Source organism: Xiphophorus maculatus, chromosome 2, assembly GCF_002775205.1.
Source record: "Xiphophorus maculatus strain JP 163 A chromosome 2, X_maculatus-5.0-male, whole genome shotgun sequence".
Classification (NCBI taxonomy): Eukaryota; Metazoa; Chordata; class Actinopteri; order Cyprinodontiformes; family Poeciliidae; genus Xiphophorus; species Xiphophorus maculatus.
In genome coordinates this window covers 26,500,350-26,525,413 of record NC_036444.1, presented here as the reverse complement: position 1 = coordinate 26,525,413, position 25,064 = coordinate 26,500,350, and the positions used below count along the sequence as shown (strand labels likewise).

At 39.0% G+C, this 25,064-nt stretch overlaps 1 protein-coding gene across 1 annotated transcript in view; it reads left to right on the top strand.

Annotated features, from left to right (window-relative positions):
- pik3c2a (phosphatidylinositol-4-phosphate 3-kinase catalytic subunit type 2 alpha) overlaps positions 1-25,064 on the top strand; it is a 48,201-nt gene that overhangs the window by 4,585 nt on the left and 18,552 nt on the right. The window contains exons 2-10 of the mRNA XM_014473002.2: positions 973-2,203; positions 10,263-10,354; positions 13,337-13,497; positions 20,554-20,674; positions 22,948-23,059; positions 23,189-23,268; positions 23,342-23,405; positions 24,659-24,805; positions 24,906-24,939. Coding sequence (XP_014328488.1) covers positions 1,055-2,203; positions 10,263-10,354; positions 13,337-13,497; positions 20,554-20,674; positions 22,948-23,059; positions 23,189-23,268; positions 23,342-23,405; positions 24,659-24,805; positions 24,906-24,939 — 1,960 coding nt within the window. The 5' untranslated portion in view covers positions 973-1,054. The remainder of the gene's footprint in view (positions 1-972; positions 2,204-10,262; positions 10,355-13,336; positions 13,498-20,553; positions 20,675-22,947; positions 23,060-23,188; positions 23,269-23,341; positions 23,406-24,658; positions 24,806-24,905; positions 24,940-25,064) is intronic.

Sequence of the window (25,064 nt, the reverse complement as noted above, 5' to 3'; positions counted from 1 at the left end):
GTTCATCTCTGATCAGACAAACTCATGAGAATAATCTGGTGGCTCTGGCACTGATGTGGTTTCCTTTTTGAGTCGTATCGATAGCCACACTTGTTTGTTTTTCTTGACTTATACTGACTTTGGTGGCTTGACTTTAAGGCCCCATTTCATGTCAGGACTTTCAAGTTGAGCCAAAGAATAAGTGTGGATTATGCAACAAAAGTATCTTATGAAAGAACCTTGAGATGCATGTAGGACTTGATTGACCAGTCCTGGACGATTAGAAATTCTGTAAGAACATAGGTCGTACTAACAACACTCTTTGGTGTTGATGTTGTTGTTGAGGGAAGCAGACTTAAAATTATTATTATTTTTTTAATCAGTGATGTCTAAAATGGTGCACTGTTTAAATAACTGTTTAATACAGGGTGTTCACACATTCTTAATTAGTCTTAAATTCATGTATCTAAAAGCTAAGGCCTTAAAATGTCTAATTTATTGAAAAAATGGAAGTTGGCTTTAAATTCATTAAGGTATTAATCACAAGTCTTAAATTTTGTCATGGCAGCACTATTTGATCTTGTAGATGTAGTGGGGTTTTTTTCTTTCAGGACTCTTCTGTCAGGTCAAAGCTTGAGCAAGAAATACTGACACCTGTAGGTGGGAGAACTTGTTTTTGGCCATTTTTGTGGAAAATTTTTAATAAACTCACAATGAAGCATTAGTGTGAAAATAGGGCAAGATTTGTTGATTTTATGCAAGTTTCTGCAAAAACTGGAGGGACTGTATGATTTGCAGAATAAAATCCCGATCTGTAAAATTAGTTTTCCAAATGGTAATGATTGCTTATCTACTACAAAATTCTGACTGCTGCATATCTGGGTAGGAGTTTGGCGTGGCTGGTTATTAGATCTTCTATTTTCTTTATCTTGTTTTGAATAAGTTTTGCCATTTTTTTAAAAGTGTCATTTATTTCTTCTTTTTTTTTTTTAGGTGTTTAAATCTCCGCACGGCAACCCTTAGGGCCACACTGACTTGAAAGCCGTCATACTCATGGCTCCCTCTACTTGACAGAATGGCCCAGACACATAATGCTAATGGGTTCAAGATGGATGTCCCCAAGCCAAAGGGGGTTGTGGGTAAGGAGGAAGCCCTCCGCATGGAAGAAGAGGCAATGGCTAAACTGAAACGGGATAAGAGACATACGGTTTCAGTTTTAACTCCTTCATCTTCCTCCAAACCTTCAAAGTTCTCCACGACTACTGCTGCTCCTCAGCCTTTTTCTTCTGCGAATGTACCTGACAAGGACCTCATCGACTTCCCTGAAACCAAGAAGCAAGCAGAGGGGGACAAGTTCAGGGATATCGATGTGGACAAGCTGACTAACGCGGAACTTGAAAAGCTCCTACTGGATGACAACTTTGGTGTAAACAGCAAAACGTCTCACCCCTCTGCGCTGCTGGGCTTCAACCTCAGTGCCTCTTACCCTGGTGGGAATCCCTGTAGCTCCTCTCCTTTCCAGAGCAGTCAGTGGACATCAGTTCTGCCCAGCCAGTCTAACTCTAGTATGAGCACTCCAACCCATCAACCCAGTCCGCTCTTCCCCTCGGCTCCCTTTCCTAAACCAGGCACATTTCAAAATGGCTTCACTCCACCCATGTCGTCCTTCATGGCCGTTCCGCCTCAGCAGCCATCCTTCATGGCGTTGCCTCCCATCCAGGGTCCTGCAGCCATGGTCTTCCCAAAACCAACCGTGGACCCGGAAATGGCAAAACTGTTCGACAAGATTGCAAGCACCTCGGAATACTTGAAGAACGGCAGATCCACCAGCATTGATGTGGACTGTTCGCATGTCGGCGTGGCCTCCCTGACACCTAACCCACTGCCTCAACAGGCAGCAGTCACAGAGTCTTCTCACGTTGCCCCCTTTGAGTGGCTGGATCTGGACCCGCTCACGAAAAGTAAAGCTGAGAACGAGCAAGTTTCCGTGGCGTCAGAAAACGACGCTCAGGTTGTACCGGGAGTTTTCGCCGGGGACCCTTGGGATGCCGTGCTCGAAACAGAAGGGAACAATTCCGGTGGCAGAGGCAGCCCCAGTTTGGAGGGGAAAGTTTCACAGTCGGTCCGCGCACAGCACAGGAGAGCTTCAACAGGGGCACCTGTTGCTAGGAGCCACTCGCTCAATATCCCTGGAACGTCTTCCCAGCAGAAAGCAAGTAGTCAGGTAAGGGCACACAAGGCTAATTTAGAGGCAATTAACTTTAGGTATTTGTAATTTTGACAGACACATAACCCTTTAACCTGTTATGTTCAAGACAGTTCTGGAGTGTTGGTGCTCTGCTCATGTTGTATATTAATCAGGGAAGAATTAGAGAAACAAGATTGTACTTAATTAGGTCACTTACTTCATGCACTAGTAACCCCGTCGCGATTAATTGCATGATAAATTTAAATGAGCTCAATGATTTCCATTCAGATTTTCTGGTTTTTATTTTCTTTTTGTTTATCATTTTTGTTTGTGTTTTATTTTGTGTATTTCCCTCAGTGTAGCATAAGCCTGGCAGGCCACCAGTCTTTACTTGCCCCCCTATCAGACTTACAGTTGTTCGTTTATTTTAAATGTACTTTTTTTATAGAAGCAGTAACAGTGGTGGTAAAGACGGCTTAAGCTAGGTTTATAGTTTACTGGATGCATGGCGGGCCTAACACCAGGTTTAGCAGTTTTTGTGGGGGAAACCCTGGTCTTCCAGTTCCAGAGTTAAGTGTTCTTCATAAACTTAAAGTTTAGTCATAAGAGAGCAATGACAGTAATGACATTACTATGCCTTTATCAATATATTACTTGAAAATGGTCTCAATATTATTGTTTCACAGTAATAACTGGGACAATTTATTGTCCAGCACAATCTGTCATTGTGGCAGGCCTACATGCAAGTGCTCCAGCACCTGCTGTTGTAATTGCTGATGTTGCAAGAGCGTACACCCATGCTAAAATGCCAGACTTATGTTTTGTGAAATATGATCAAATATGACAGACTCTATGTGGACTTCTCAGGTTTTTATTGATTTAATTGTCTTCTATGGTAGCAGTTTATCCGCACACCACACCTTGACCTAATCATATTTCACCACACCATCTTGCCAAATTCTCTAACTCTATGAGATTCTCTGGACATTTCTCCTTCACTGCCTTGTTCAGCTAAAAACCTGTTTTCTTTTTTTTCCGTTCTATTACAATCATCTCAACAAAATCCCCAGGTGAGTCTAAAGTAAGAGCATGATGCTGACACCCCTGTGTTTTACTTAGCTTGCTTATGTTGGTATCTTATTGATGCTCAAAGTGGTTCATATTCCATATTTACTTGTGTAGAAGTTTCCCAAAGGTTTAGCTTTGATTTCTTCATACTATACCACACTATCCCACACAGTCTTGGGAGATTTTAGGCAGATCTCTGCTGGTTGAAGAAGAGCAGGCGACAAATCTCTTCCAACCATACTTCTTATTCCACACATTTAATACAGGAGCATACATTTGTTTGTAGAGCACTTTGACTACTTGCTAGAAATTCCTGCAGATCCTTCAGTGATTTATTTTTGGTCATTCTTCCAGCCTGCCGGTTTTGGGGAAACATCCCTTTTTTTCTTTTTCTTTTTGTAATGTCACCGCAATTGCGGCAAAAGCTTTCGATTTTTATGTAGACTGTTTAAACCAGATGACATTACTATGTGGATGTGGTTTTTGCTAAACTCAACTAAATTAAATTACTAGCACCATTGTGTGCATTTTTTTGTCATCTTCAACATCTATCACTAAGTAATGTGCTGTTTGTTTACTGTAAGGAAGTTCATCATTGCCAATGATGACCTCACAGAATTTCACTTCCACAAAATCCAAACCAGCACTTCAACGCTTCAGCCCTCAGGGGCTTTTTGTTTCTGTATGTCTTACATGTTGTTTCTACACGGGCCTTGTATTGAACCAGGCATTTGATACAGATCAGCCCTGGATTTGGACACTACTGCTGTTATATAAACTAGAATATATTTTTGTTAAAGCAGCTGAATTAATATATAAATTACACAAGATGACCATTTATTATTTTGTTTACCTCCCCAAAATCTTGTGTTTTAAGAGAGGCAGGTACTTCTATGATCTGTTGTAAGATTTTGTTGCAAATAATAAGGCAGATCTCTGCTCTTGCTTTAGGCAAGAGTCATAGTAGAGGTCTGCCATCTGTCAGTATGGCCGCTATCTGTGCTGAGTCAAGCTGAAACCAGTCACCCTGTCGAAACGTTGTGCTTTTAATGTCTAACCCTTCAACTGTATTAGCTGTTTTGTGAGACAATTAGCTCTCACAGATCACTAAATACTAAAATACTTCGACTTTTATGAAAATATAGTTTGTCATTGCTCTTGATTTTTAGTCTTTTCAAGCGATTTTGTTTTGTGAGGGTGTTTTCGTTGGGTCATTTTGCCCACTTCCTGCTGATTGTTTTAGATTTGTCCTGACCAAAGAATTTTTCTCTGTTGCACTTCCTCACACAACAATGAGAATTAACTCCCCCGACAGTACATTTTATATATTCTTTCCAGAATACTTTTGGTTTTTTGTTTCTTTTTTATAGCTGCAACAAACAAAACAACATAACTGTTGAAAGTAAGAATGGTATTGATAATGTCTCACTCATACTTCCATTGAGGACTCTGGAGATTTAGTTTTTCTCTTTATCAAAGGCAACTCGTCCAGGGTGCACACCCCGGAGAGGATTCTAGGGCTGAGGAATGTCTTTATTCTTGAAATGATGAAACCGTGCTTGTTTACTCTTGCCCATATGTTATGTCTAGATTCGCATGTGTTTGTTACTGAAACTGCTAATGTTTCGCAGTTTGAGCCTTTTCATCGCCACGTTCACTTTTTCTTGTCTCCGTCTGTCTGTCATGCCTGCCGTCTTTATATTGGGAGGTCATGATGGTGGTGTTGTGTGTTTGCTTGCTCCCCCTGTTCCTTCTGCTGCTGCCCGCTGTCTGCTTGTTGCAAACAGGAACAGGTCTGTGCAGGTCCTCTGTGGTGGAATAGCCCAACTATCACCCTTAATGTGTTACTATTTTAACCCAACTCTCCTGAGATGCCAGATCTCTGAAAAGATTAAAAATAGCAACATTTTGAGCGATACTGACTTGATGATCTTCTGCAAATTCAATTCAAATAAAAAAAAAATACTCTATTGATTCCAAAGTCAAATTAAATGTTGTTACTCCAGGGCTTCTCCCAGTGTATGATAAGGCTGGTGGGCCACCAGGCTTTACTTGCACTCCCACCAGGCTTATCATCGTTTTTATTTATTACAAGTGTTTAAACACTAGTAAGAGTGATATCAAAGACGGGTTAAAGATTCTCACTGGTGAAACAGTTGGAATAACAATAGCAACATGGTCTACATTTTTTTCTAGTACTTTTTGTCTAGAAAGGCAGTAGCTTGAAGGAATAAGAGAAAAAACCAAATGAGTGGTTTGAATGCTGTCATAATACATAATATGTAGTTTTTTTTATTATTATTTATGACTAATTATTGCCTCACTGTTGATAACATAATGTAACAAGATTATTTTTAAATGCAGTTGTATTTTTTATTTAAACGGACTAAGCAATAATGTAGACTATACACCAATGTTGAATTGTTAATAATGCACCTTTTATTTAGCTGAGGTGTTTCCACTTATTACTTATATGTTTTTGTACTAACATAACTATAATCAGCTTTTAGTATCTGGTTATTTATTTATTTTGTCTTTGCTTAAGTGCAAATTTACAAAAATGGGCAGACAATATGAGGCTGAGAACAAAATGGTGCGATTTTGACTACTACAACGACAACCGATTTCGGCAGTTCAGCTCAACTATGCCGAGCCCTTTACTGAAGGCTTCTCCACTCTGCTGCGCACTTCACCGGCTAACATGGGGAAAATCTGACAAGGTTGCACAGATTATCAGAACTCAATTGGAGCGGAGTTGTTCCTGATCAAGAGAAACAGACATCGGTGCATCAGAAACTGCCAGCAGACTTCCCAGTGACTGAAAACAGCCGATCACTGTCTGGAACCTTTCATCCAGACAGGTTCTGGATGAAACCTGTCTGGATGAAGACATTGTTCTTCTAAATAAGTGCGACTTTCACTCTGGCGCAACGTACAGTCCGGAAACAATAGCATGTATTTCTGATACCCCGCCCTTGTCTCACTTTGACTCTACTTGACTTCAAACTGTGTGGCTGTTTCTTTCCATCTAGCTGCTGCGTACCTTCCACCCACCTACCCCATCCGTTTCACTCTTTCATTTGTAGGTAGAGCTTGAGTCGATGATGATCAGCACCCAAACAAATACACCTTTATATTTAGATGAGGTGTCATGCCTCAGTGGGTGACAGACTTCTTGTCAGTCAGTCAACCCCTGACTGGCGCCTCTTCAAACCTTCCTCTTTCTGACATCCCTTACTGCACTTTACCATGTCTGGGTTCAGATGAGACCCGTTCACATTACTCACCGTCAGCACCAGAGTGTTGCGTCTCTTAATTCGGATGGATGTACTTTTGAATCAATACATTACAGCTGAATATATCAACATCATCTTCTAGTTTGTAATGACATCGTTTTGGTAATAACCAGCTGTTATTGAAGCGATTTCTAACCCTCCTCCACCTTTCCCCTTTCCCTCTACATTCAGACTGATTTTTATGAGACGGCCCAACTTATCTGTGCTGTTGCTCAAGTTCTTGAGTGAGAAAGTAAAACCTGCAGGATGTCAGCATGCACTGTACATTTTTTTCTCTTTTCTTTTTACATAACGAACAGATCTTTTCTTCCCCCGCACACTTCCAGACCTCCACAAACCTTTTAACGACGCCTCCGCATTTCAGACTATGCCGCGTTTTTCTATTCTGCACAGGTTAATTGCGCTCTCTGCACAAATGTGAAAACCTACACCTTAAGCGATTCTCACTTTAAAGTTCCTCTGGTGGGATAGTGTGCAATAGAGGATGTTGCATTGATTCCTGTCCGTTGCGACTCACCTGACAAATGGCAGGCCGCTTCCTAAACTTTGACCTTTCTCTGAAGGAAGCAGAAGTGAGTTGCAGCTGAGCAAAGCAAATATAATCTTTAATAGAGCGCATGATGAAAACAAGAAAGATTCATTTAACAGTGTTTGATCATCCGTTTGTCCACTGAGTCTAGATTTCAGTTCATCACAGGAAACGTGACTTCATTAGCTATCAGATACTTCTGTTTTGAAAGTAGTAGTAGTTCTGCTTTAAGGCTACTTGCTTCCCCCTTCATATAAACTTTACAGTTTGCTGTAGCCGATTTCTTCTTAGCGTTGCTTTGCTTGGAAAATGGCCCGTTTTGAACGCTGCCAAAGTATTTTGCCAACATGATCAACTGCCTCTATGTCGCGGTGATGTTGAGGTTTATCCAGACGGCCTTTAATACCTCAGCAGTGGAGGGTGTTTTTGTTTTCAGGGTGTCGACTTCTCTCAGTTCCACCCGTGGTGAACTCAATATCCGATGAGACTGATTGGAGGGAAAAAAGGCTGTTTTTCACAAGACACTTTGCAGTATGCTTGCTATTGCTGGCAGTAAATGTGTAACAGGATAAAATGATAATATATCACACCCAGACAATTACAGTGAAACTCCTTTCAACTCTTTCTGCAAAACCTTGTTTTGTTCTTTCTTTTTTAAATCCAACTCTTGAGTACGTTGCTGCAGTTTGATTCAATGTCCAGTGAAAATGGGTTTTTTTTTTTGTTTGAGCCCTTAGTTTTTCACTACTAAATGTGGAATTAGCAAGAGCTATTAACTTTATTTTACGTCGTCTTAGACAGTATAATGTGTGTTACTCAAGCTCACTATGTATTTGTCTTTTTAAAACAATTTTAGAAAAATAATTTTTTATTTTTTATTTTGCAATTGGGGAACTGTTATTTTGTTGACCACAGCAGTGATATTTCTTCATTTCAATTTGGCTTGGGATTTGCATAGTAGTTTTCTTCTGTCATCTAAAAGGTTGAGTTTCCCAAGAAAAAAAAAACCAGGAACATTTGTGTCACTTGGTAAAGAAGAAGTTATGGGTTTTTAATTGGTTATCTGTCACTTTAGAGTAGAATTTGGACAGCAAGAGGATCAGAAAACCCAAAAGTGATCAGTTTTATTACAAATTACTCAATTAGTCAAAATTTGTAATTTTTTAAACAATTTTTACCTTCTTTTTTGTCTTGAAGGCATTCACCAGCGTGTTCTAGGTTGAAGCCATGTTTCCTTCATGAAACATTTGGGTTTTGACATGATATTTGCTGTTTTTCATGTTCCATTTTATTCTTTAAAGGACTTGCAGATTACACCGGTAGGACTAGAACTACAAGCTTGATTAATTTGTTGTAAAGGAGAGAGAACTTAAACTTTAGCCTTTTACTAGATTGGAGGCGTTGGAAGTAAACAAAACAGGAAGTCAGAAAAACAAAATTACATTTCCTCATCTTGGATGGGAGCGTCACATGTAAGGATGGCTTTTAAGGCATCTACTTTATGAGTCTAATACTCGTCCCTATTTGAACTCACATTGCCACACATGTTCAGAGAGGATGCTCACATACAAAGTCACACCGCAGAACCTGGACAAGAATGCCATCAGATATGAAAAAAACTGAATTAGTGGACGCAAAAATTGCCTAATTATGTGTAAAAATGCTTATTTGGCTCAACTCACTGAATTACTAAGAACAGGCTGTGGTCGTTATGTTGCACAGTGTGTTCTTGGTTTTACAGTCAACGTTGTGATACGTTAGCGGACGTGCAGAGAGAAGATGAGAGATTAGTCAGCATGTGAATTTAAAGGAGCTGTTCCCATGACTTCAGACCCGCCGGCCGAATTCCCACTTGCCGGTGTCCGGCATAAAGAAAAAAGAAAGAAAAATGGTGTGAAACATGGACGGACCTTTCTATGCTTTACAGTGACGCATCAAGGCTATTCTGATCTCAACCATGAAAGATTCTCACTTCCTTATCATTTTTGAAGAATCTTTTGTGGTTTTCTTGAATTAAAACAAACCTTACTGATTTTCCTCTGCTTGCCTCTCATTCATTGATTTCTTAACAACTACAACAGTTGCTGAAAGTTTTCTTTGTGTGTGTATTTTGCCATATTAAAACCAGTGATGTCGTTCCACTTTTTTCACTTCCAATACCGATACCTGAGGTTTAGTATCAGCTGATACCGATCTGATACACAAAAAGACTTGAGTTGACTTAAAACGTTTCTTCTTTTGAAACACAGTCTGGAATGTTTTTTATATATGGATCGATACAGATATTAATATTTTTTTGGTAAATCTCTAATTAAAACCACAGACTTCATTGTTGTGTTTGGGACTTCACAAAATGAAGTAGTTCTGTAGTAAATCCACCCACTGGTTGTTAAGTTCAGCTCTCTACCAGATCTGCCATCTAACAAAGAATAAATCCATCATCAATATTCTGCACACTTGTTTCATCCATTTTCCCCCCCCTCATCCCTCTCCACCTGTGCTGCTCTTTCTGCCTCATTTGGGATGAGGTCAGACCGATTTTTCAAGCCGTGACTGAGCACTTTTGCTTCCCAGGAAGGGGCGGAGTCTTTGCGCGTCTCATTTCCTGTGCCTCAGGAAGTGCATTCCTCAGCTGCTGACAATCAGACGGCAGTAAAAGACAGACACTGTAGTTGCGATTTCTCTGCTGCGGACCGGCCTCCAGGAATCTCTTAGCGTAATTCCAAAGGGTGTTGTCTCAGGATTTATTTCTCTGTGTATGAATATGCAAAATTATGTATTGGATGATTTTCCATACCTTTGAAAGCCCTGCCTTTTATTTTGACACCTCTTATTGAACTCAAGCTGCACACCCAAACAGTGTTGAACCAAGGCAGCGTCACACAGACACAAAAGATCTAAAGATTTATGGTTGTGTTTTTGTGCTCCTTCTGACTTGTTGATTGGCTCTGGAGGATTAATAGTGTTGAGGTGTTTCTAATAAAACTTCCCCTTCATCAGTCTTTGAACTCACTATTGCTATCCTGACATTTGCTAAGCTCTTTTGAAGAAGTATGTACTTAAGGACATATACGATATAAAGCATTTTAATGATTTTTAACCCTCAATCATCCAAGCTTTCCTTCCAAGTTGTATCTGTATTTTTTTTAAAGCAATTGTTGTTCTTTTAATTCTAATCTTAGTGAATCCTTTGCTTGTTTAGGGTAAGGGGAGTGGTTTGGTGAAGAATGCTGTGCTGGAGGTACAGGACGCCCAGAACCTGGAGATTGTTGCGTTTTGTAAAGACCTGGCAAGGTAAGCTGGATTTTTTCTATGGAGGAGAACAATAAACCTCTCTTTGGGCCGTTACCAACTCAAACTATCTTCAAACGTATATAAACTTCAGTGACATTGGACTCTCTATCCGAAGAGTTTTATAAGAAGTCGGTCCACTCTTTGCTGCTTTTTCATCTTTTAGGTAGCGGTGGGCGATTTCGACATAGAATTTTAGTGTGATATATTGAGGCACTATTCTGATAACAATAAATATTAGAATGAAAAAAAAAAATATTTTTTTTATCTTATTGTATGGCCGCAGGGCACAGCATTCACAGTGCTAAAAATAGAAATATTCTTGAAAAACATTCCCATTTGAAACTGGCTTCGTCGGGACACAACTTGCGTAAAAAGCTGAGTTATATCACTAAACGGCACACAGGATCTTTATTTAGTCATATTTTTCAAATTCATTGATTTTTATTTAAGCAAATATGGAACAAACAGTGGAGATAATAGCAAAAATAAAGGTTCCAATAATACTGTCAGTTTTGTGTTTTCATCAATAACTGAAATTTATCATAATAATAAAAAATTTTATGAGAAAATTTTCACAATAAACAATACAATAATCGTATGATCTATGATACATTTATTGTATTGTTTATACAATACAATTATATAATAATTGTATTATACAAAGAAGAAAGTAGTCTTTATTCTGAGAGGATTACTTTCAGGTCTGCTTGGAATGCTTTCTTCATGGTTTGGGAATGTGTTTATGGGAATCTTTGACCATTCTGCCTGGAGGTCATATGAGGTCAAACTCTGATGCTGGTCTCAGCTTGAGCTTATCCAGAAAGTGATCTATTGAGTTCAGGAATCTGTACAGGCCAGTCAAACTCTTCCCCTCTTAACTCATGTTGTGCACTGTCACGTTGAAACTGAAAGGGACATTCCCAAACTTTTCCCACAATGTAGGCAGCATGTAATTTTCCAAAATATCTTGGTATGCGGTAGCTCTAAGAGTTTCTTTCCCTGGAACTGATGGACTCAGCTCCTGAAAAACAGTCCCCCACCATTATCCCCTCTGCACCAAACTCCTTTGGATTGCGCAACAGAGGCACCATCTTTGTCTCTAGAGAACACATCTCTCCAGTAGTAACATGCTTTACCTCTACATCTGATGCTTTGTGTAGCATTTTACATTCTGTCCCAGCGCTAATGTCTCATGAGATTTAGAGTTTTTGATGCCCTTGATGCCTCTCAAAGTCCTCTAACCAGAATGAGTTGCTGATGTGTCTTATTATATCAGTGGAATTCACTGAGCTTCTGAGAGCAACCCATTATTTCCCCAGATGTTTGCAGGATGTAGTCAGCATACCATGGTACTGAGTTGTGTACACTTGTGGCCATGGAAGTGACTGAAACTCTTGACTTTAATGACTTGGATGGATGGACCAATATTGGTACAACACATCACACCCAACACAAAAGAAAATGACTGGTACCTGTGGTAAAGAAAGACGTGTAAGAGTACAGGAAATAAATCCGTTTTGTTTCAGTAATCTAATGGCAGTAGAAATGTTGGGGAAAATCCAATCAAAAAGCAGAAAAACATCTCATTGTTATTGACCAAAGGACCCGTGCCACAATTGGCACTAGCATTGCTGCTGCTAACACTTTTCACAACCTTCTTTTGGCAGTAGGACAGCACTTAGTCTTTGACATTCCAGGAGGTTTGAACAGAGAGGGACATTGTTGACCATTTGGCACAATCTCTCCAGATTGTCTAAAACTTTGACTCCTTTCCCCTGCTCTCTTTTCTCAGCTCACCCAAACATTTTCTGTAGACTTTAGGTTGGCTATAGAAAACAGTTGGGGTTTTTTGGTGTCTGTGGAACCAATTTGATGATTTAAAAATTTTTTTTTATGTTTAATGAATCATTGTCTTTCTCAAAATACCCAGTGATTGTCTAGTTTCAGTTATTTGGCTGAGCTCAAAAGACATTTATTTTAAATTTCGTGAAGTTTGAGACCATTCACTCTAACAACGTTCTAAGTTCCTTGGGAAGAAAAACCGGCCCACAGCATCACAGATCCTCCACCATACACAACAGTCTATGTGCTTTGGGAATATGAAATGCCTAGACACACTTCTACTTGCTGGCATTTGTAAAACAAGAGCAGAGATAAGGAAGACTGTTAGCTTCTGTGGCTGTGCTAAGGCGGTTTCCCCCATGTGCATCAATTCATATGACTGTTTATCTGGTATTTGATCTATTACAATAGGCAGGTAGAAGCACTTTTAGAGATATTTGGAGTCTCAAGTATCAGACTGGTCGTGACATGTCACAATGCGTTTTTCATACTAGAAATGTAATGCAGCTTCTGGCTTAAAACGAAGAAAGTCTCCTAGTGATTCTCTTACAGTATGTTAATGGGTATCAATCTGCTAATAGTCTGAAGTAAATTTCACTTAAATTAAAAAAGTAATCAAAATCACCATGGTTTAATTAAATCTTTTCACGTTTTGTAAGTGAACAAAATGCACACGCACTTGCTTGATATGTTTCCACTTTAGTCCATCTCCGGGATCCGTACAGAGTTTTTTTACCACAGTATTTGGTTTGGGTGGGGTGACGATGAAGCTGTGCTCACGGAATGTACTTTCACTATGATCACACCGTCAACGCCCAGCCAACGTCTGGCAGCGTCACCGCATCCCGGGTGGTCAACAAAAAATTATTTGCATAGCTTACAATTTAAAAGAATCCATTTGTGTGCAAATGGGACAAAAGAGAAAATTTCTTGGCATTTTCATTTTCTAGCTAAGAAAAATATCCGGTCAGACTTTCCCCATGATTCATCCAGCAGTCTGATCCAATTCATCTGATTTATACGGCTAACTGGCTGGCCTTTGTTTCCCTTTATTTTATATTATTTTTTCTCCCACTGGGCATGAAAACCAAAACATAATAAAAATGCGTTGACCCTCTTTTGCTTCTTTTCCTCCTGCAGCCTACGTTCCAGGTTCCCTCATGACGACATTGGAACCAACCCGGGCTTCGTCCTCAGCCCCGTCATTGCCCAGAGAGAGAGCGGACCGGACAATAACTGCTCTGTCAAAGTTTCCATTGAAATCCCCGAATCTCAGCAGCCTGTGACTTTCACCTGTGATGGTAAGCATCTGACAAGTGACTGAAAAAAACAAAAACAAAAAATATTTACACAATTTGAAAAGGGGAGGTAGGAGTTGCGCTGTTCGCACTTGCAGCAGAATATTGAGATGTGGCATGGGGTATATGCCAATTTTTATGTAATGGACATTCGTAAAGAAACAAAACGGATGTTTTTTTCTCTTACATTTTATAGGGACAGTATTAAAAAATCAACTGTTTTGAGCTTTACATAACATCATGTTATAATATTATTCCCTCATGAAAAACATACCTGGAGTGTCACCTTGATTATTTCATGCATGTTTGAGAAATCCTCTAATCTCCCATGCCAACCATTCAGCTGTGCAAAACGCCTGATTGCACCTAGCCCCGCCTCCTCGTTCCTGCAGTTTCTGACCTTCTGCCCGACTTCTCAGTGAAACGCTGGTAAAGATGTTGTCAAAGGGTCAATAGAGGAGCCATGTTGTGATGACTTCCTGGAGGTGGAGTTTCAGAAAGAGTAGCAGTTTTTAAAGAGACAGAGGCCCAATTTTTAGGCATCAAATTAGGAAGTCAAATTTCTCTTAAGTCATATTTGACACATACAGCATTTTTATAACAACTGAAGGTAACATTATTACTTGATTGAGCTATAAATTCGCACTGTGTGCCTGGAAAACACTTAAAACCTTCTCTTAAAAGGTAAAAATAAATGTTTTTACCTTTTAATGTTTGCTTAAGTAAAGCAAACATTTACTTAAAAAAATCGTCAATACAGCCTACATATTATATAACACATTTATCAATTTTCAAGAATGACTATATAATATTAATACCAATAAAAAATATATATATATGTATATTATTATTTTATTTTATTTTTTTTATCTTACAAATACCAATCTGGAAAGCATGACATGCATAGTTAGTCAGCCCTGATCTGATACCTCAAAATAAAATCCACTTTGATAGAGGTCCTCCAGTGAGTGGAGTTCAGATTTTTATCTTAAAAGACCTCCAGAACTGAAAATGGTATATCCTGTTTCTTCACATTAATGCCCAGCTGCTGCTTGCCCTTGTAATGTGTCAAATTGTACAAAGATTCAAAGACTCAGGATGTTCACGAGTACATTTTCATATACATCTGATAAATTTTTGTATCTTACAACATTTCAAAAAGACGTTGCAATTTTCCTGTGTGACTGATACATGACTTATTGACCCTTTGCAACTACGTCACCTAATCATGTTGAGGCGCCATGGCAACCGTCAGTAGTGACATTGAGAATGTTGAACGGACCGCGATTGTTTTCCCAAGTTGTTTTCACCAAAACAGCCATGGCTTCTACTTGTTTAAGTCGAGCTAATTTGTCTGTACAAGTAGCACACCTTGGTGGGGCACAAAAGTTGAAACTAGCTAGCTTAGAAACAGACGCCTGACTTCTGACGTGTTTGTTGATTGGCTCAAATCTCTGACTTTGCCTGAATTCACACCACATGATTTATACCACAATGTCTTAATTGACGTTTTCAAAGTTCAAACTTAACTAACCAGTTTTCATCGTACATGCTACATGATGGTGTGGCATTTTCTCCATGGTTGCTACTGATTAGACGCGTACTTTCTCCCTGCATCTTCCTAAGCTTACTTACTTGTGAAGTATATGAATGTTGATCTTCTTATATAAAGTGTTCACTGCACGTTCACTGCACAGAGGGTTGCCAGTCCTTGGGATTGACGGCTGCTGTCCATCGGCGACATCTTTCCTCATTAAAAGGCTTACTAGAAAAGGACAAGTTTGGTTTGTGTCCTTGTCATTTTGTGGAGCTAATTACCATTTTACAGTGAATTAAACTAAATGAAAGAATGAGTTGTCTTGAACTCTGCCGCTTTCTGAAGATCGTGACGCCAGTTACAGATGAGTCTGTATCTCTTAGCCTGTTTATTGCTTAAGTATCTCCTTGTGTTCCTTCACTTGTTTTGCAGAAAACATGCAAGTAGGGTACGATTTAAGAAATGAAGAAAATTCCCAGCTTATGCAAGAACTCCTAGCATTAAAAAACTTTCTAATTCTGACATTCAGTCTCTGAATAAGCCAGCTACAACTCATAGGAGCAGTATTTACTGCATTCCTCAGTAAACACCTGAATCATACCTTCCAGGATTCCAGTTGTCTCTGTGGGTTTACCTCTCTTTCCTCCTGTTAATATCATTGCCTCAGTCACGTTCCAGGCAAATTTTCCTTTTTCCCGTCATGATATCCAGTTCCTGACTTCCCTGTTTTTTTTTTTACTCTGTCAGCAGTGTGTTGACCCACATACTTGATGTTTGGATTCCTTTGATAGGACAAAAAAATCTTTTTTAGAAACAATGGGCTTCAGTTCTGGCTTTAATGGAAGGAGCTGAACGTTATCCAACAAAGGTTATTGATTCGCTCTCACAATGGCCGACCTTTTTCTTACCGTTTCTTTTGTATTTCTCGTTTCACCATCTTTTTAACTACTGCTGCTGTTTCCTTCTCTGCTTGAAATTGTAGTAATATTTCAAACGGCTATCATTCCTCTCCCGTTTTTCTAAATATAAACAGACGATGCTTAATCACAGTAAGATATTAAGTTACTGGTTAAGAAGAAATTAGGTCTGGTAATTAAAGATCTTTGTATGGGTTCTTAAGAAGTCTGGCTGAAAAGATAGGGGGGCAAATCTTCTTGGGCTGGAAAGTAAAACGCTGCTGCCTTCGGAGGATTCTTTACATATTGTGGCAACAGAGTGAAGAAGAAAGAAGAAAGCAAGTCAATAAAACGAAAAAGAATGTAGAGCGAGGAGAAGTTGGGAAATTTGGGAGAGATGATTTTCTGACAGTAAAGCTAAGGAAAGATTTGTGGGAAGTTTGGTGAAGCTGCACATAAAAACAATTGACTGCATGAAGTGAATTCATAGAGAAGACAAAACAATGTTTGGAATAGGACACAACTATCATGTTTCCTCTAAATTCTTGAGATAAAAACAGGAAAGACCGACTGGTAATTTTTTCTAGGAAACGTCTTTGGGCTACAGAACAAGGCTTGATGTTTTAAGGGGGGAAAATAATTTATTTCAAAGACTGGAGTTTTGTCTGATATGTAATATTTAAATGCTTTGTGTATTATTATAAAAAAGATTTTATGGAGTTATTCTTCATCTGATTAAATTGCCAGAGGAGGCTCTATATTTGTATTTACTCACATATCAGGGGTGATCTTAGTAAAAGACAGGTGTGGGCAGCATCATGGTACTATATAAGTTCAGTCCATTTACCATTTAACTGAATTGTGAATGAATAAAACGTGGATATGCTTTTGTAAAAAAAAAAAAAAAGTAGCTTTAGTAAGTCATACTTCAAAAGTAACAAATTATGAAGTAGTGCTACTCTTACTCGATTAGAATTTCTGGAGACTCTACTTCGGGTGAGTGACTTTAAAGAATGAAAAATTAGTTTTAACTAAAATACATGAGACAAGCCTGCAGTTCATGTTAAAGTGAGTCTTCTTGTGCGTACGTAAGCTTTACTGTTCTGTTATTTTCCATCTACTGAACCTGTTATGCCATTTGTAGGACAGAAAGACACCGGACTGTTGTTTCTTTCCTGTTCTGGGATCCCTCCCCAATTTTTATTTTTGTATCAACTGCCCCTGCTTAAGGATTACCAGTGGCACCCTCTGCTACACGGTGGCCATACTGCAACACACAAAAAAAAGATCTGATATTATATTCTGGAGTGATTCCTTGTACGACAGCTTTTTACTTGTACTTGAGTAAAAATATGTTGACGTACTGACACTTTTTACTTACGTACAACTTTGAGGTACTCTATGTACCTCAAAGTTAGAGGTAGGCCTACCTCTATGTTAGAGGTAGGCAGCACAAGTTGTGAAATTGCTCTTGTATGAAACGTAAGTATGCTGGAAACCAAGCTTCTTTCTGCCATGTGAATTTGCTCAGACTGTAATTAAGACTTAAATGAAGCTTAAATCACATCTTATATGAAATTTTGCAAAACCTGTGTATTCATACTTTAAGAGTGACACACCCCCAATCAGGAATCTTACCTGAAACTCTTGTACTTTATGTATATATTTGCTATTGATGGACCTTACCAGAGGGGCCGCTTTTCATTGGCTGATGCCCATTCTATGAGGTCACCTGCGTGGCCATTTCACAAACACACTTAGCTTCCCGTTAGCTAAGAACAGCATAATGGCAGAACTGATACAACTTCTACACCTTGAAGCCTGTCTGCTATACAGTCTTACGTTAGCTAAACAGATCAATATCCAATGTGTCTGTATCTGACATACACTAAAGATTTTATTTTAGCAGATAAAGCTTTGGACAAAACTGTTACTCGTGTTAGCCACATTAGCACCAAGTACAGCTAGTCAATCAACCATCGCTGTGTTCAGGGAAGCGCTGGTTAATAATCCAGAAATAAATATCAAGCCTGGAAACTTAATATCGTAACGGACTGAATGTTATGTTTTTAACGTAATCTTTGCTCGTCTTGCGGGGCGCAGACGGTTGCCACGGTAACAGGAGTGCTTAAACTACAAAGAAAGACAGAGTAAAAAGGTAGGAGTGGGTTTGAGTTGATCACCTGTTCGGGTTATTTTACCTTTGTTTACCTTTGCTGTGGCTCATTACAGCCGCTGTAGTTTCTAAACGTTGGACTAATTACCTCGTTGTTTGTGAGTTTAGGTCATTCACAACAAACATCAAATAGAACAAATATATTTCATAAAATTTTAACAAACAAATGGCTTTTACCGTAGTAATTATGTGAAATTAAATTAATTATATCCCAACTTCAGAAGATTTGCCTTTACCTTTACAGAGCTCTTTGGTTCCTCCTATCAGCCTGTAGCTTCTCATATTGACGTCATCAAACCAAATTTCAGATCTACCATAACTGACTGACACCTGCTGGCCTCAGGTCTGCAACCAGTTTGTGACTGAGAAACCAGTAACCTCCTCCCAGATGATGACATGAACTTGTTAGTTCCTCTGTCCATTGTAGTAGCTGATATATTGTGAAAATCCGGTAGAAATGATGCACTAATCGAGTCATGTTTACATAGAAACAACGCGCTTTGCTTGTGAGACTTGCGGTCATGTGGGTAGGTTGTGGGCGGAGCTTGGTAAGGTCCATTATTGTGGTCCTTCAGCTCAGGTCTGCCTCCATCTGTCTGAACATCTGTGTTTGGGTGTAGGAGCTGCTCCAGAAGCAGAAATCTTTGTTTGCTTTGTGTCACAGTGGAATTACAGCCATCCTTTTTCACGTCTTTACAATGTTTGCCTTGTAGATTTACAAAGTGACGAGTGACTTCTGGCTTCACTCGCCCTCTCGTTAGCTGCCTCATGAAACTGGATCTGAACTCTGTCAAGTCAGTTATTTCATTGGTTATTAAACAGCTACAGTGGTTGATTTATTCCACATTCTGTGGAATAAATTACTCCTGATTTAGCCAATGTATTGTTTTTTTTGTTTGTTTGTTTGTTTTCATCTATGTTAAAATGTTCATTCCTTTGTGACTCAGCCAGCGCTGTTCCCTAGCTTCCATGTGTGAAAAATTAACACAATGAGAGACAGGAAATTTCTCGCTAAATCACAAAAACACTTCTCTGTGAACTCTAGCAGCGTCAGGCACGACCTTACGTTGCAGGAGCGGTGTTGGCAGCACCATTCCTCTGAAGGGTGGCGTTCTGTTGTTGCTGGAGTCAGAGGTGGTCTCCGCTGCTCGTCGATGCCGAGTCCAGAGCCGAAATGCTTCCATCTCTCTCTCTCTGCCGTGTTTGTGTGTACTCCACGTCTGACGAAGTGGATTAGCAGCAGAGTAATCTGCAAGCATGTCGAGTTACATTGCTGCACCCAGGATGATCACTGACCTCTCATCCCTCCCAGTCAGCGTGATTACAGGCATTCTGGTGAAATGTCTGTTTATTGCAGATCCTAGTTGTTTTTAATTGAAAGTACTTGTCCAATAAAACCTGATTTGAAATTCAAAACTGGGAGAGGTGGTTGAGGATGCACCGATCCACTTTTTTCACTGCTGATATCCATATCTAATGTTTAGCATCAGATGTTTTTCTGATACAGAAAAACAGTGCTGCACTGACTTAAAATGTTTCTAAAAAAAATAAAAAATAAACAAAGAGACATAAATGTACTGAAATACAAATTAATTTGATAACTCTGCAACAGTACAGAACACTTAAATACACCAATAGCTTCACAAGCTACGTCACATGTAAAAACAACTTTAATTTTTTCAGCCAGTGCATTTAGGAGTGTATTAGCCAATGTAAAATCAATCATAAACTGACAAAAACAATAGGGTGACTACCTTGGTTAAAAATAGACCGTCCTCCAAATTCTAAATATAATGCGAAATAAATAATAAAACATGACGTCCCTCAGGGCACAAATCCTAGAATTAAACAGATTTGTCTGTTTCAGTTTCTCTGTTTATTTTTCATTGGCTGTTTTACCCTTGATTGCACTGACTAAACAAATTAAAGTTATTTTTACATGTTTGACCAAACTTGTGAAGCTATTGGTGTATTTAAGTGTGCTGTACTGGTGCAGAGTTATCAAATAAATGTGTATATCAGTACGTTTTGTCTCTGTTTAAAAAACAAAACAAAAAAACAAAAGAAAGATTTTAGGTATATTTAAGTCAACTCAGCACTTTTTTTGCATCGGATCGGTATCGGCTGATACCAAACCTCAGGTATCGGTAACACAAGTGGAAAAAAGCGGATCAGTGCGTTCCTAAAACGTGGTTGTACCTTTTTGCTGACGTAACCAGAGCTTCTTAATAACCTCTAAAAAACATTTTGGACTGTATTAAACAAGTTTCAACAAATGTATATCCTACTATAACAGCCAATCTTAAAATTAACAGGTGACATTTATTGTGGTTCAAGCTGTCCTTTGCAGTATTGGTGTTGGATACGATGATGTTGAGATATCCGTAAGTTTATAAGAACTTCACCCCTGTCCCACTCTCCTTATGTGGATTCCTGTTTTCCCTCTGCAGTGAGTTCTCCAGTGGAGCTGCTGATCAGTCAGACGCTCTGCTGGGTTCACGATGACCTGGATCAGGTGGACTTCTCCAGCTATTTGCTCAAAGTGTGCGGTCGGGAGGAAGTGCTGCAGAAGTGAGTATTTCCGAAGCCGTAACACGTCCGGTAGCCCAAGAAAGCTCTCTCCTCCCATGGAGATTTAAGGAACTTTTGTTTGTTTTTTTTTATGTCCTCTCTTTTTTTTTTCTCCATCTTTCTCTTACTGTGTCGCTCTTATCTTGGCATCCCCCCACGTCCTACACAAATAGGAATGGTGGATGTTTTTATATTTCTACTTTTAACCTCCTCCAACGCTTAAAATATGAAATTCATGGGAACTGCTGCTCTCCTTACCAGCACTTATTGACCACAGTCCACTGAACTGTGTTCAAAGTTGTATGCTACAAATATTACATTAATACTATTAGCAACAATTATCACAAAACCGTAAAGACTTACAAATAAGACGTTTAAAGTTTTGTCAGCCATTTTCAGCTACTTAATTATCATTGTTTAAATGACAATCATTATCACACCTACCCTTTCAACACTGTTTTGGTCTTTGCACTTTATATAGACTTCTGAGTAAATAATGTAGTGAGTAGGAGTGCAGTCTAGCTCATGAGATGAGACAATATACAATGTTCGGTTCGTGGAGATGAGACAAGAGGAAAGTTTAACTATATTTGTTGGTAAAGCATGTATTCCATTTTATGGTTGTCTATAATAGAGTTATGATTTCTCTATAGGAATCTGTTTTCAATGTGTAACGGTGATTCTCAAGCTGTTTGCAACACTTATGTCCTCAGTACAGTCTTGACAGACGTTTTAAAACCGTAGTAAAACAGAACCTTGGACTTCGTCAGGTGGTTGTTGTCATTAAAAACTAACATAAAAAATCCTTTCTATTGGAAATGCAACTTAGGTTTATGGATAGGGTCCATGTTTCCTCTGAAGTTGAACATTTTCAGATGTGAAATATTAAGCAAAAGCTCCCTAGAAGTTAACATTCAAAGTAGGAAAGTTTGAGGTTTCTCACCTCCAAAACCAAAATGTCTGTCTTGCATGTAAAGCTTAGTCTGGCAACCTGTACCTTATGTTTCTGACACAAACACGCAGTACTGTACAGTCTCTTTTTAATGTACGTGTGTTTGAAAGTGCAAAGTGAAAAGCAACCAGAAACATCGTTAATCTAAACTTTTTAGTTAAAGCAGTTAGTCTGGTCACGGATCATATCAACCAGCAAATCCATTTGGTTTTCAAACTGGGACCAGGAAAACACTTGAAGTTACGTTTAATGTGGTTTCTAGATCAGAATTCCTGAGCTCATACTGGGAGTTCCCAACATGTCCTCCAACGCCCTCATGAAGGAAAGACCAGTGTGCTTTTACAAATAATCTCTTTAGCTTTTAATAATTACAATCAAATCTTTTTGTATATTTTTTGAGAACTGCTGAAGGCAGCATAAGACCTCTCTATATGTTGCAGTTTCCCTGCCTCTCTAATTCTAAGGGTGACCTAATGCCAAATAGGGTTTAAAATTCTCATATTTTATTTTTAAAAAAGTTGTATGAATCTCAAAGTCATTGATCAGCCAAAAAATGATCAAGTTCTGGTATCTCACAGCTGGCACGACGCAAACTGGAGTTGTGAAAATAAACTTGCCTAACGGAAACTCGGTAATTCTGATAAAACATTTTCACATTTTTTGATTAAACCTTTTTGCGCTAGGATGAGGTGGCCTTTCTGCCATATCAAAATTTGTGTATTTCTCAAGAATGCAATGGACACACTTTTTTCTTTTACATTACACAAGTCACATGATTAACAACCGGATGTTACTACTGGCAGAAATAGTGAAGAAGACAGGAAGCTGTTGGAGGATGATTGCACGGCACATTTTTTGGAGACTTATCGCGTGAACAAACTTATTCACGTGTGATTTTAATTACATTTCATACTTAATGGAAACACTGCAATTGTGAAATTGTTTTTTTTTTTTGTTTGTTAGTTTTACATTAGTGGAACTTCAAAGTTTTGCATACATTTGTAATGAAAACCCAACAAGGCTACTCGGAGTGTACTCAGGACATACGTCATTTCTTAACTTTTTGAAAGTGAAGTTCAAAGGGAAACTATACTCTGGTTTGGATTATTTTTGCCTTTGAAGGTGTAATTTAATTCATGTCCATAACAGTAAAATCTAATATTGAAGCTTTTCTACAGTCTAATCAAATGACGTCACAGTAGAGATGAGCCAAGCTAACGTAGCCGACTCTGTTCCTCTTGTTAGTCAATCCACAATGTTACTTTGGATCTCTAAGATTGTGTTATCTCTAACACTGGGTGTCTGCTACCCTGTGCCACAGTAAACACAGCCTCGGCAGCCATGAGTACATCCAGAACTGCCGGAAGTGGGAGAACGAGATCACCTTACAGCTGCTCTCTCACTCAACCATGAGGAGGGACCTAGCGCGAAGTGTAAGTTACTCTTCACAAGTTAAGTAAGATAGTTACAAACTCGTCCCACTGATAAGCTACCAATATACATTTTGGTGAAATTACGACCCTAATTATCTGTGATTTAATATTTATTTTCTCTCACCGTAGGCAGAAGATGACGGTTCTCGACTCGACCTTGACAAATATCTCAGCCATGTTGATAGGCCTTTTAGGGAGAACGTCACCCGGTAAGAGTCACTCGTTGGTCGGGAAGTAAATGTGTAAAGCTGGTTAAAGTTAATCACCTTTGTCTTTTTGCAGACAAGGTTTTGCTGACTATTTGGAGGGATACCACAATCAGGTCAACATCTGCTTAGAAAATGAGGTACATGTTGTCCCTGTTTGAGTCTGAAGTGAAAAGCGAGGAATTCAAACCTGTTTTGTCCCACAAAACATTATGAAACAAAATAGCAGGATTTTTCTTACTTATTGAATTCAGATCTAAAGTACTTTTATTTATGCCAAAGGGAAGCTAAATACAGTGAACCCTCACTGTAACGCGGTTCACCTTTCACGGCCTCGCTGCTTCTCGGATTTTTTTGTGCAATTTTTTTTCACATTGTGTTCTGCGTCCTGATTAACTAAACAGTCTCCGCGCTTCTTCTCTACCTGTGTGCCAATAACATTACGGTATTTAAATATACGTAATACAGCTTGGCAAATTTTGGTAAATGTTTTTGCCCAGAAGATAAAAAGAGCGACAACAATTACCGATAACTATGTTCTTCTCTCGAAAAAACACACCTGCACCACAGGCTTCAGAAGAAAAAGCCACTAGAGAGCGGAGTCAGGCCGCAGCGTCACAGTCAGAGGAAGAGTGAAATACGCGAGTCACAATTTGTCCTACTGTACTTCGTATTGATGATTAAAATGATTATTTTACTGTAGTTATTTGTAAGAAAGCGTTCTATTTGTTTAAAAAATGCTTGGGCCTGAAAACAGGTTTTGTTTTTTGGTTTCAATGTAGAGTATTTAATTATGCTGTATAATAATTGTAAAATATTAAGGTAACTACTTCACGGATTTCACCTATCACGGGTTTTTTTCGGGACGCAACCCCCGCGAAAAACAGGGGTTTACTGTACTGTGGTAACTAAGATCGTCCTGTTGAAAGCTGAGCAGAGAGATGTTGGAGTAGGGGATGTCATTGGTAGTCTGAACTTCCTCCTTTCGCTCTCTGCTCTTTGAGTTCTGTTCTGTGTTAGTTTAGATATTATTTTAGCTTTAGATGCTAATCGGCTTCTCCCAGTTGTAAAAACGTCACTTTTAAGCCACGGTTTTGCATTATAACTGTCTAAAATAAAAAAGAGCAAAAGTCCTTCCAGTTGCACAGCATTTAAAACCAGAGAGAAAAATAGATAACTATAAATATACATTTTTAGAACTTTATATTGTATAAAAACACTAGGAAAGGAAAAAGAGAAGTGGTTAGAACATATATATTTTTTAAATGAACCAGAATAAATCCTGCTGTTTTTTTTTCTCCAAACTTGCTTATTTTAAAGCTCCTTTTGAATCAGAACAAGAAACCGATTCAGACCATCCGGGTTTTTTTTTTACTCCGTCTTTTGTGCCCAGAGTACCCAGTACAAGACCGTGGAGCGGGTGGTGCAGACCGTGAAGAACCTGTGCTGCGCCCTGGACGAGGTGGAGACGCAGTCCGTCACGGAAGCCATCAAGAGACTCCGCCACTCTGTCAACCTAGCCAGGACGCGCTCGCCCAAGGTGGGCTCCCCGTCGGCGCCTGCGCTAACACATTTGGTGGTTGGTTGGTGTTGAGATGAGATCATGTCATTTTCTAAGACCAGCATGCATTGCTTTCTAGTTGGGGTCAACATCACCTGGACAGTCATCAACTAGTAAGTTATATGCATACATACAGTCACACATAACCTTCATCTGCTTATCAGTCACAATCGTTCACTCCAGTAAAAATTAACATACTTAGCCTTGCACAAACAAAATCATACTTGTTGAGGCTTTT